At 30.0% G+C, this 12,317-nt stretch overlaps 1 protein-coding gene across 2 annotated transcripts; it reads left to right on the top strand.

The window, feature by feature from the left end:
• Nucleotides 1-617: 617 nt before the first annotated feature.
• Nucleotides 618-7,162, top strand: LOC130982135 (polyadenylation and cleavage factor homolog 4-like). Of its 2 annotated transcripts, none has more exons than XM_057906006.1 (7): nucleotides 618-767; nucleotides 867-1,124; nucleotides 4,508-4,609; nucleotides 4,703-4,966; nucleotides 5,225-6,133; nucleotides 6,237-6,775; nucleotides 6,869-7,162. In XM_057906006.1, the coding sequence occupies exons 2-7, from the start codon at nucleotides 1,071-1,073 to the stop codon at nucleotides 6,951-6,953; spliced, it is 1,953 nt and encodes a 650-aa protein (XP_057761989.1). In that variant the 5' UTR covers nucleotides 618-767; nucleotides 867-1,070; the 3' UTR covers nucleotides 6,954-7,162. The 2 variants fall into 2 exon arrangements, with proteins under 2 accessions (XP_057761989.1, XP_057761988.1); XM_057906005.1 differs by having other exon boundaries at nucleotides 5,225-6,157.
• Nucleotides 7,163-12,317: the final 5,155 nt, after the last annotated feature.

Here is a 12,317-nt window from a genome sequence, read left to right as displayed (position 1 = left end):
CGAAAAAAAATACTTTGTTTAGTTACTATTAAATTAGATTAAAAATTTTTTTTACAGGTAAATCTAAAAAAACATCTCTCAAAAATTTAGGTACGAACAAAAATATTTCTAAAAAATCAAACGATAAAAATATCATAAAAGATTTATAAAAGACAAAGTTAGCTATAAAACGTCAATTTTAATAAGTGATAAACTATATATATATTTTTTTTCTGTTTGGTAAATAGTTGCACATTTGATTAAAATGTTTTTGGCATCATAATAACAAACATGCAAAAAAGGCACTTGATGACTAGATACCAAATTTTAATAATGAAAATATATTAATGATGATACTTAAAAAATATAATTAATGATAAAAATAATTTTAAAAAATAAAACAAAAATTAAGTGTTAAAAAATAGTAAAGTTTGACAAAAATAACCAATGAACAACTGAGTTTTTATTGACAAAACTATTAATATCTTTGCCGAAATGACAAATTAATCTGATTTTCAAATCAATTCTAAATTATTACTTTAATATTTAAACACTTTATTTTACTTAAAAAAAATTCTGCATGAATTGTCTTATTTGGTCAAAGGAATTAGGTGTGTCTTGTTATTACTCGGAGTCCACTTTACTTTCTTCCTTTCCTTTGTTTCACAAAATAGAGGAGGGTTAAAAGCCTAAGGAAGAAATAAGGAGAAAATGGGAAAAGAAGTGAGAAAAAGAGAGAGAACTCAGAGAAGGCATATGGTCACTGATTCTTCTTCCCTTCAACAATGGTATGCATGCCTCTTCTTTTTGTTTCTTCTTCTTCTTTCGATTCATAGTTTGTTTTTCTTAATAATTTCAAATTTTTATTTAAACCTTTTTGGTTTTAGGTCATTCATCTTCGATGATTCCCTTTCAAGGCCAATCCGCAACACCTTATTCTCCTCCGGCGATGCTGCTCACCGCGACCGCTCTTCCACGTCGTGCGTCTTCGATCCCTCACCAGTGCGTTGCTACCGATTTGCCGCAGTCACCGATGCCACTCCGTCTCGTTCTCGGCAGTGAGCCGGTGGCTTCATCCGGAACCTCCATCGATGAAATTTAAGGTGGCTTCGACATGGACGAAGCTAGATCTACCTTCGTTTGGGGTACGAACTTTTATTTTCTGAAATTTTTGGTCGTTTTTATTATATTTATGGGAATTTGTTATCTGAAAACCAGTAATCATGTTTTCATGTTAAAAGATAAAACTTTTTTTTGGTTAGAAAAATTGGCACGCATATTGTCATTCTGGATATGCATAAGGAAAAGTATATGTATCAGAAATGTTGATTTTTCACCCTTTTTTTTTTTTTACTATTTTTCATTTTCAGCATATGTTTCTTTCCCTAAGATGTGTGAATCAATGTCTCTGATTTTTGCTAGCAAACATAATATTTTATGATGTTGAAGGGTCTTTTATGGTAGAAAGATTGGTTTTTAGTGGAAATGAAACAGTTCAGCACAGTTTTATTTGTCTCTTCCTTTCCTTTGATGGTCTGACTAAGTATCTTTATAGAAAGAATTCACTAGGTACTTACAACCTTTTAGTTTACATTATTAGCATCCTAATTCGATTTAGTCTTAGGTTGTCTATTTAAGATTCGAATTGAGAGCATCTAAGAGAAGAGTAAGTGCTTGTTTGGGCACAGTTATTTTGTTAAAAAAAAGATCTTTTTCATTATCTTTTTTTTTATTTTTTAACGTGTTTGGCAAATTTCTAATAGTAAAAGTAAAAGCACTAAAAAAATCAAAAAAAGATTTTTTTGAGAAGTTGTAATTTACATTTTTTTTAAAAGATCTTTTTTCCTTAAAAAAAGATGTTTTTTATGTAATAAATAAACAAAAAAGTACTTTTATATTATTATACCCAAACATAATTGATAGATAAAAAGATCTTCTTGCATGAGATATCCAAACATAAAATTACTTTTACAAACATATCAATAATATGATTGAAATAGTTATTATTTAAACTGACTTGAATTATCTCGATTAATTTTCTTTAAAAGTTTTGAATTTTGATAAGAATCTTGTTTCTTAATTAATATAGTTATGTGATGTAATATATATATGTGAGCATTTAACCAAGAAAGAAGAAGATTAATATTATAACAAAAATAAAAGTTAATTTTTTAGAGGAAGAAAGACAGAAAAATAAACTTATGCCATAAATATTATAACAAAAATAAACTTTTTAATTGAGTGAGAGATATAAAACTACTTTCTTTTTTATTTTTTTATATTGTTTAAAGAGTTTAGTTATACACATATTAATATATGATATAATTTTTGTATATTTTTATTTAAAAGTACTATATTTTGACAAGATATATAATTTGTATGAAATAGTAGTTCAAGTAATCAATAGAAAAAATATTATCTTAACATAGAAAAAATGAGAATTTTTTTCAAAAGTTTTAAAACATCATAAAGCAAAGCAAAAAAGTTTCAATTTGAGAACATCCTATTCTTCACAACCTTTTCTGCTTGGGTTATAGTTAGATGCCTGATTCCATTTTCCTTCAACCATCTCTTCCCCCAAGCAAGACATTCTGGCCTAATCTAGTTGGAACCAGTTCCACTCCCTTTAAAAAGAATACATCACTGATATTGCAAAAAGAAAGGCCCAGCCCAATAGCATTAAGCTGACTTGACGCGCACGGCAACAACATAGGGTATTGGGTGGCAGGGATTTAGGATTCTATAAATAGTTATTTAGAGGCTACAATCTGGTTTACATCTCATCAAATCTCATCTTCTCTCAATTCCATATAACTCCAGTTCTTCTTGGTCAATTCTATTGCGCACAAATGGCGAATGGTATCACGCACAAGCCTTCTCATTCCATGCTCGTGGGTCGGTTTTACGCCTTACTTCCACAGCGCCAAGGCTACCTCAAGGCTTTCACTGCCGAAGAAATTGTTCGAGCTTATGGGCTATTGTTGTCAGAACTCACCTCCAATGTGAACCCCATCATTACCGATCTCACTATCATTGCCGGCGAGCAGAGGAAACACGCCAAGGGCATCGCCGATGTCATTTGCAACCGGATTCTTGAGGTCTGTCTCCATTGCTGCGGAAAGTTATCACCTTTTCGCACCTTTTGTAACAAGAAAACCCTACTTTTATTGGGGTCGAAAGTTGTCCCTCTATGGGCGTTGTTTCAATTTTGGCAGTTACTCATAAATCAGCATTTAAGTTTTATTTTTCTTTCCCAATCCTATTTTATATTTTATTTTTTATTTGCTTTACGGTCTTGTTTGATTGCGAACACGACGAAAAGTCATTACTTCTCATTCCAACGGGCTTCATCGTTCCATCTGTTCTTGCCTTTGATTTATTTGCGTGAGAGTTTACCGCGAGAGAGAATGGATTCTAAATCATTAATTATTAGGTGAATGCTATCCTACCCTCTCTAAAGTAACATGTAAGTTAGCGTTTACTTTAACTTGAGTTATCTTCTTCATTGCGCCTCCTAAGTATCACCGTCTCATTGGGTGTCTTATTTTCTCTTCCCAGTCATTTTTTCTAAAAAAGGTACTTCAAACTTTCTCTAATTGCGTTTACTCCTCTCCATTGTACTCTTTCGTCGTCGTCGTTACGCCTTCCAAGCATCACCATCTCATTGGGTGTCTTGTTTTCTCTTCCCAAATCATTCTTTCAGAAAATATACTCCACCTCTTTCTAATATTTTTCCCCATTTTTTTTTGTCGTGTCGTTGTGCCTCCTAAGTATTACCCTCCTCCTAAGTATCACCCTCTTATTGGGTGTTCCATTTTCTTCTTCTGTCAGGCCGTCACCGTCTTCCAAAGCTATTATTAATCCTCATGAGATTAAAGTAATTCAGATTAAAATAAATATCCAATTAAAATATGACATATCAGAAAGGATAACTTACATGTTATTTTAGAGAGGGTAGGATAACATTAACCTAATTATTATTATTATTATTATTCAACTAAGAACAGAGAATTTTAGGATAACATAACTTCCCGGATAACTAGCAATTGGCACTATGAATCCCGTAGGACGAAACTGAGCTTAAGGCCCAAGAATAAAACAACGCATTTCAGGTCTTGACTGAACTGGAACGAAATTAGTAGCATACAATGTGAAGTTGGGGCACGTCCTAGCTGTATCTCATATATTGGTGATCTCAGGGGCAGAGTAATTAAGAACATGTGTTAAGGTTTAAGGTTTATCTTGTCAATAAAGTTTCAACCCTTTGTTAAGATTGAGTCTCAGAGATCACTTTCCCTATCGCCACATAAAAAAAAGGGCATGATGAGAATTGTCTGTAAAGAAATTGTAAAGAATGGCTTTTTAAATGTTACTTCCTGAGTTCTATTTTAGCAAATAACAATGATATTCTGTCATGCATTTTTGCTGATATTTGTGCAGTAGAAAATTAGTAAAACTAAGCTATAATATTATTTAAATCTCGGTTGTTTATATGGTTCCTCAATTGTTTAAATTTATCCTCTGCCAGGTGCCTGCCGATAAAAAACTTCCTTCTCTCTATCTTCTGGACAGTATTGTGAAGAATTTTGGCCAGGAATATGTTAAACACTTCTCTTTACGTCTACCTCAAGTAGGTTAATTAGAGCATGGTTATTTCTACTTATATTTAATTTTTATTTTATTCTGTTATTGAAAGATTGAAACAATTCTATTTTGTGCCAAGGTTTACTGTGAGGCATACAGGCAGGTTCAGCCCAATCTGCATTCTGTTCTGCAAGGTCTCTTTGGTACCTGGTCAAAGATCTTCCCTCCCTCTGTCCTAAGCAATATTGAAGCTCAATTGCAATCTTCGCCAGCAGTTAATAATCAACAATCCTTTGCTAATCACCTTGGGGCATATGATTTTCGTGGACCGATTCTTGGGGCACATGTCATTAAACCACAATCCTTGCAGCAGATGGAACACTGTAGTTCAATCATGGATAATGTAAGCTTTTGTGTGAAATATGTGTTGTATGCAAAAATATCAGTGATTTTGTTGATACGTTAAGGCTGTTTGTCATGATTGATGAAAATAAATTTTATATATATATATATATATATATATTTTGTGTTTCTCAATCAGATGTTTCCGCCAAATTTTTGTTTTAATAGAAAGGTGTCTGTTTATACCTGTTAATAGAAAGAGAGATCCTGCAGATAGATAAGCTGCATTCTGACCGTGTGTTGGTTTTCATCCTCACAGGTTGGTGGTGATCGGTTGGATTCAACGGGAACTGTAGGTAATACAAGAGGAGGAGGGTTGAATGAATGGCAGCAAAAGAGATTTTCTAGTGATAATTGGAACATATTTCAAACTTCCAAGACTTATAATCTCAATGATGAACAACGTCAAAGTCCAAGAGCTCTTATTGAGGCATATGGTTGTCACAAAAGCCGTGAAATTCCTAGTACTAAGCTTTTATTGGTGGAGCAGCCTGGCAGAAATGGTTTTGGGAGCAAGTTTCCATTGGCATCATGGCAGGACACTGAAGAAGAGGAGTTTGATTGGAAAGACGTGAATCCAGGATTAGTAGACTGTAGTAGAAACAGCAGTTCTATGCAATCAAGTGTTAGATTCTCCAAGAAAAGGAAGTTATCTAATGATCTATCTAATCCTTCACAGTACCCCTTTACTATGGGGGCTGCTCCCCCTGCTGTCAATGCTCATGGCACTCGTCCTTCCGGCTTGAATACAGCATTTCCATTGCAAAAACGTCCTAATGTAGGTCATGGCCCAAATAAGACTCAGTTTATACATGACCAATTGCCTAATCAACTTGGACCAATTTCCTCTAACCTGCAAAATCATGGACAAACACCTCAACTACAGTTTCTTCCACCTCAAATTCCATCTTCAACACAAATTAGTCATGGGAGCTCTTTGCAAGGACATGGTGCCTCAATAAGTACACCCATCTCAAATCCATTACCTAATATGCTGGGCCAAAGTTTATATTTACATGGGGGAATCTTGCCACCTTTATGTTCAAGCCTCCCAACTGCTCCATCACGAATGATGTCTCATCCCCATGCCGATGCTTCAGTAACAAGTCAACCACCACCTACATATCTTGATTTGCTTAGTTCACTAGTGAACCACGGTGTGATCTCGGTAACTAATCCACCCACCGGACTGGTAACTATACTTTTATTAATTTTCCTCCCTTTTTAGTTTGTTGATTTGAGATAGTAATTTAAATGAACTCGTGTTTTAGGATTCCATTGGGACGGAGTTCGATCTAGATATCTTGAAGGTTCGTCATGAAGGTGTAATCAGTGCCTTATACGGTGATCTTCCTAGACAATGCAGGAGCTGCGGTCTCCGATTCAAAAGGCAAGATGAGCACAGTAGACATATGGATTGGCACGTGACTAGGAACCGAATGTCAAAAAGCCGGAAGCAGAAGGGGTCTCAAAAGTGGTTTGCAAGTGGGAGTATGTGGCTGAGTGGTGCAGAGGCTTCGGGAAAGGAATCAATTCCAAGGTTGTTGGCTCCCGAGGAGACAGAGGAAATGAAAGATGAGGAAGAGTTAGGCGTTCCTGCTGAAGAGGATCAGAGTAGATGTGCACTGTGTGGAGAGGGCTTCGATGAGTTTTACAGCCACGAAATGGACGAGTGGATGTATAGAGGAGCCACATATCTTAAGGCACCCATGGGAACAACTTTGGCCACCATGGACAGACATCAACTAGGGCCCATTGTTCATTCCAAATGCAGATCTGACTCTGACTCTACTATGCCCTCAACCAACAGGTATTTGCTTTTTATATAGGATCTTAGTTACATTATATTAGCTTTCCTACTACTATTATTTACTTTTCTTCCTTGTTTTGCTTGTGTATGCAGGGAACCTACCAAGAGAGTAATAAGAGAAAAAGAATGCGGGTTGACCAAAGATCAGTTTTGTGCACCCTTGATTAGGACTTACTAATACTTTTTAGGGTAGAGTTGAATCATGTATAGCTATAGTTGTGCTAGTAGTGTTCCCAATTTCTTGCTGTTAAATACTATTAGTTGCTGTTGCTAGTGCTCTATTATTGTTCCGGTGGGAGTCTCCCGAGTAGATTTCATTTATCAGCAAAATCACATTATATTACTGTATCAATAAGCACGTTTAATTCATTTAATAAAATTCTGCATTCTGACAATTTTTTTTAGTTTCGCTACTCATTTTGTTTTCAATTGCTACTTCTCAATTTGTATTTTTCTAGTTCCATATACAAGATGAATGTCACTGTTATTCCTCTTTCATCGTTTTTAATATGACAGAATATTTAATTTGCACACATTATAGATTGCTATTAATTTATCCTCTCTCTCTCTCTCAAAAGCCAAGAACCACAAGACATATTCCTTGTGATGGCACTGATGAATACATAGTATGTACCTCCATTCTCTTTAAGGTTGAAGGTATCTCCGTGTTTGTTAGCGGTTTATTAGTTTCCTTCTTTTGAATTGTGTTACTAATTTCATTTTTAACTTTTACTTTGTCACCTTAATAAAATATAAAATTGGAAAATCAAGCTGTCGTATACATATGTAGTTTGTCCCTAAAGGGAAAATGGCAATTTGGCGTATAATTCGTTGAGAATATATAGTTCATTACTCCAATGCAAAGTTTTCTTTGTAAAATTGTTAGTTGGATTGAGAATGGTGATTTTGATATAGGAAAAAGTTTAAAGACCAACAATTTTAATTTACATGTGCTAGTATTTATATTTAGTAATTTAATATTTTTAGTTTGGGAGACTAATACTATATTTTTAATTAATATTTTAAATATTATTGTCTAATTATTGTCAAAAAATAATAAATTGTATTAATTTTATAGCATTATTCTTTAATATATGCGTGTGAGAGGATAAAATAATAAAGTGAAAAAAAACTACTTTTCAATAAAATAATAATGCTAAGAAGCTAATATTTTTCGATCAATATCAACTAATTTTAATTTTTTTATTTATTTTTAATTCTTAAATTCTTAAATTATAAACTTAAACTCTAAAATTAATTAATATTAATTAACTAAACGTTAGTTTTTTATACTTTCTCAGAATAAAAACATGACATGTAGTACTGCGTGTTTGTTTTTTTTTTTTAAATGGCTAAACGACCAACTAGCTAGGTTTTTAAAAACAAAATAAGATAGTAAATATCAATTAAGGTTATGTTTTGTGGTTAAGTATTTTATTTTATTTTTTAAAAAGAAACGGTTGTTTTAGTTAGTTTAAACAATAATAAATTAGTTTTGCCTCCATGTCTTCGAACAACAAGGAAATGTCAAAATTGATTCATGATCAAAACAATTAAATTATTAGCTAGCGCTAGAAAGTAGAAAGCAAAGTTGCAATCCTAAATAGATATACCATTAATTGTTTCAGAAAAAGAAAAGAAATTAAATAAATTAAAGTATTCCAGCTAAGAAGATTAATCGTATTCCCTTAATAATTCTCCCTCAAGTTAATTATATTTTTTTAAACAAAGCTCAACACAACAGGTGAAGTACAGATATTAATAGTATAGTATAAAACTAAAAACTAAAAATAAATAAACAGAACAAACGAAATTATAGATATTTTTTTATTATTTTTGATATCGTCATCATTCATCAACAACAGAAAGAATTAACATTTAGCCACTCATTATAGCTCAAAGCAGACATGTTGATAATCTGTTCAATTCCTTTTTTTTTGTTCTAAAAAATTCTGCAATTTTGTTCTAGTTATAAGTTTCAAATGATTGCACAGAAACACACCATAACTTAATTATTTATACCGTACACCTTTTGCAACCAGCTTATGCTTGGATATGTATGCATGGAAGACAAGGAAATATAGGAAAAATATTGAAAATCTATTATATATTTCTAATTTTATATTTAAATATGTTATGTATTATTTTTTATTGTAATTAAAATTAATTTTTTTTAAATTAATTTATTTTATTTTTTTTTTTACTAATTTTATAACTAAAATGTGCTATATGTCACTCTCTCATTGTAATTGAAATTAAATTTTTTTCTTAAAAATTAAAGAATTCTTCTCTCCTCCTAATTAATTTTATAACTAAAATGTGCCAGATATCACTCCCTCATTGCAATTGAAATCAAATTTTTCTCTCCAAAATTAAAGAATTCTCTCCTCCTCCCTTTTTCTTTTTCTATTTCTGTCATTCCTTCAACCACTCTATCTATTTCATATATCATTATCAATATCAATATCAATATCAATGACTAATTACTAATTTGACAATCAAAATATGCAATATGAGATTCTTTAATTGTATTAAAATTAAAATTAAAATATTAAAGTTGAAATTGAAATATACTTATATTAATAATCAAATATATCACATGACACTCTCTTATTAAAATTGAAAAAAAATATTTTTTTCAAAATTAATAAACTCCCTTCCTAAATTCTCTTATTTACCTCTTTCCAATTTTCTATTTTTCTCTACTATTTTTACTCTATATATAGTTTATATTTTATGCTAGTAATTTGACAAATCAAAATATGTCATCCGATATTTTTTTACAATTAAAATAAAACTTTTTCTTCCAAAATTAACAAACTCTCACTTTCGCTCTCATTATTCATCTTTATCTTTCTATTCTTTTCTCTCATTCTCAATTTTTTCTATCTTTCTCTTCTCCAGAAAACAAAATTAACAAAAGAATATAATTTAAATAAAAAGTATTATTATTATATTTTATTATATACATGGTTTTTTAATTTTTTATTTAGTTTTAAATTTTCACCGCTTATCTTTCTAATCTATATTTTTATTTCTCTTTTTCGAATATTTATTACATATAATTTGGAAAGAATACTAATGTTATAATTAAAAGTTAGAATCAAGATTTAATTGTTTTAAAAAAATTAATTTTGAGTTAATTTTATAACTATCAGCATAATTTTTGTATACTAATATCTAATTATATTTTTATATACATAGAGAAAAAATATTTTTTTTAAATAGCAAGTATAAAAATTAATTATTTATATTTGTGTAATAAACTTAACAGTTAACACCTAATTAAATATAAAAGTATACACGTTAAATTGTTTTAAATTTTAGATAACGAATGTTAAAATTAATTATTAATAAAATATTAGACTTTTTCATATAAAAATAATAACTAAAAATCTTATTATTTGATTTTTTATCTACAGATACTTTGATATTTTTAGTCAGAGACTTTTGTTAACCTACGACTTTTTTTTTGTAAAAATAATTTAATTTTATAAAATTTTTTGTGTTATGTATAATCTATACTGTCAGAATAAAATGGACTGTAATTTTAAAAAATTTATATTTCCATAATATTATTATGAATAAAAATACTAGTAATATATATAGTAAACAACATAATAACAGTTTAAAAGGAAAAATAATTTTGAATTAAAATTTATATTTTTAATTAATTAAATAATTGTTATCAGATTTTAAAATTTTAAAAATTAGGATTAACATCTAAACCATTATGATTACACATTCATATATGGTATGTTTTGCATCCTATTACTCTCTCAATGGTGTCGATTTCTCCGGCAACCGTCATTATTGTCGTCGTCGCAAAACTCTTGACACCGCCATCCTCTCACCGTCGCACTAGGTTCTCCTCCAATTTTATTAATGACGCCATTTTGTACTTCTCACCGGCGTCGTCGATCTCTTTCGCAACGGTCATCGTTGCAAAGCTCTTGACGCCATCGCCCCCTCACTGTTACACCAGGTTCTCTTTCAACCGTGTTAGTGATGTTTTTGCACCCCTCACCTCTTTGTTCATGTCAATATGATTTTTGTTAATGGCAGCCATTATGAGCTTGTTGCACTCGAGTTCCATCCACGTCGTTACGAATGATGCTAGATTCTATCTGAAATTTTCGTCCAGCATGAATTCGTCGTTTATTATTTGGTATGCGGCTTTTTTGAGTTATTTTAGTAGATATGTAAATATTATTTTAATTTTTAGTAGGTATGCGGATGATTATTTTAAATTTTTATATAGACAATTATTTAATTGAAATGAATTTAGTTAAATATAATTAAAATATGTTAAATGTTCAATTTATTAAATATACAAATAATTAAATTTTTAAATTATTAAATGAAGTTTTTTGATTAAGTAATTTAAATAAAGTATTTTTTTAATTTTATTAGACTAAATTTTTAGTCTATTATTTACGTTATTCAAATTTTTTTGTTATCTATCTAGCGAAGCAAAAAATATATATTCAACTTCTTTGTGCCGATCGAATATTGAAGAAGCATACAAAGACTCATGAATAAGTCGTGGAATGTACGTAACTAGTAGATGATATTGATATATTATATGTCTTAGTAATATATGATTAACTAGTTTTCAAATAGTTTCACATTAATGAATATCTCTTTAATAAAATGCAGCGCTAGACATATCTGCCTTGTTATAGTGTATGATGGTTGGTTTTACAGTGAGATTTTTCTTTACAAACCAATGGTTAAAAAAAAATATCTAAAACCTAATTATTATCCAAATAAATCACTCATCTCACCGGTCACCACACACTCTAGTATAAAATAACTTATCAATATAATATAGCTAGTGTTATCAATTTTATACACAAAATAAAAAAAGTTACTGATCTGTTATGTTATAACTGGATCTTTACTGTATATCATGATTAGTTATAATTCAATTTATTTGTTTTAATTCCAATTTTATAATAGACAAATTTAATGATTATTATTAGCAACTTAATGATTAAATAGTCTTGACTTTAATATCATGCATTCATCAATTTCATTCTTATAAAAGATGTATTTTATATTTTAACAAAAAATATATTCATATATGTGTAATTGGTTTTATAATTTTTAATATCTATAAAATATTCACTAACATTCTATTCTCATAAAATTTTTATATCTTTTAAAACACTTACTCATTTGAACATGAAAATATCTATCTTTTGCAAATACAATCTATCCTCCGTATTTTTCTTTACCAAAATATACTCTTTAGAGAAGAAAAGATCAGACAAACTTAATCTCCTTTAAAATAAGGTGAAAATTCAGGTGAAGTGTGAAGTTAATACTTAAAAGCTGTTGGATGAAAATTTAGTCAAATCAATCAAATTATTTAACGGTTCTCAGATATCAACTTTATGTAAAGTTAACTTCACTTGAATTTTTATTTTAAAACAAAATAAAAAAAGTTTAGGAACTTGGTATTTTTATTAAATTTTAGTCAATATTTAATTAATAAAAAAATAAATAATCTAACATTATTAAATAAAATTTTACATCA

Source organism: Arachis stenosperma, chromosome 5 (assembly GCF_014773155.1).
Source record: "Arachis stenosperma cultivar V10309 chromosome 5, arast.V10309.gnm1.PFL2, whole genome shotgun sequence".
NCBI classification, from domain to species: domain Eukaryota; kingdom Viridiplantae; phylum Streptophyta; class Magnoliopsida; order Fabales; family Fabaceae; genus Arachis; species Arachis stenosperma.
Note: the sequence above shows the minus strand (reverse complement) of the source record. Positions and strands in the feature narration are given on the sequence as shown.

Bases quoted from the DNA above. Each gene is read 5' to 3' on its own strand.
- LOC130982135 (XM_057906005.1), top strand. From the start codon at position 1,071: ATGAAATTTAAGGTGGCTTCGACATGGACGAAGCTAGATCTACCTTCG. The intron at 4,967-5,224 runs GTAAGCTTTTGT...TCATCCTCACAG, and splicing joins GTAGTTCAATCATGGATAAT to GTTGGTGGTGATCGGTTGGA. The intron at 6,776-6,868 runs GTATTTGCTTTT...TTGTGTATGCAG, and splicing joins ACTATGCCCTCAACCAACAG to GGAACCTACCAAGAGAGTAA.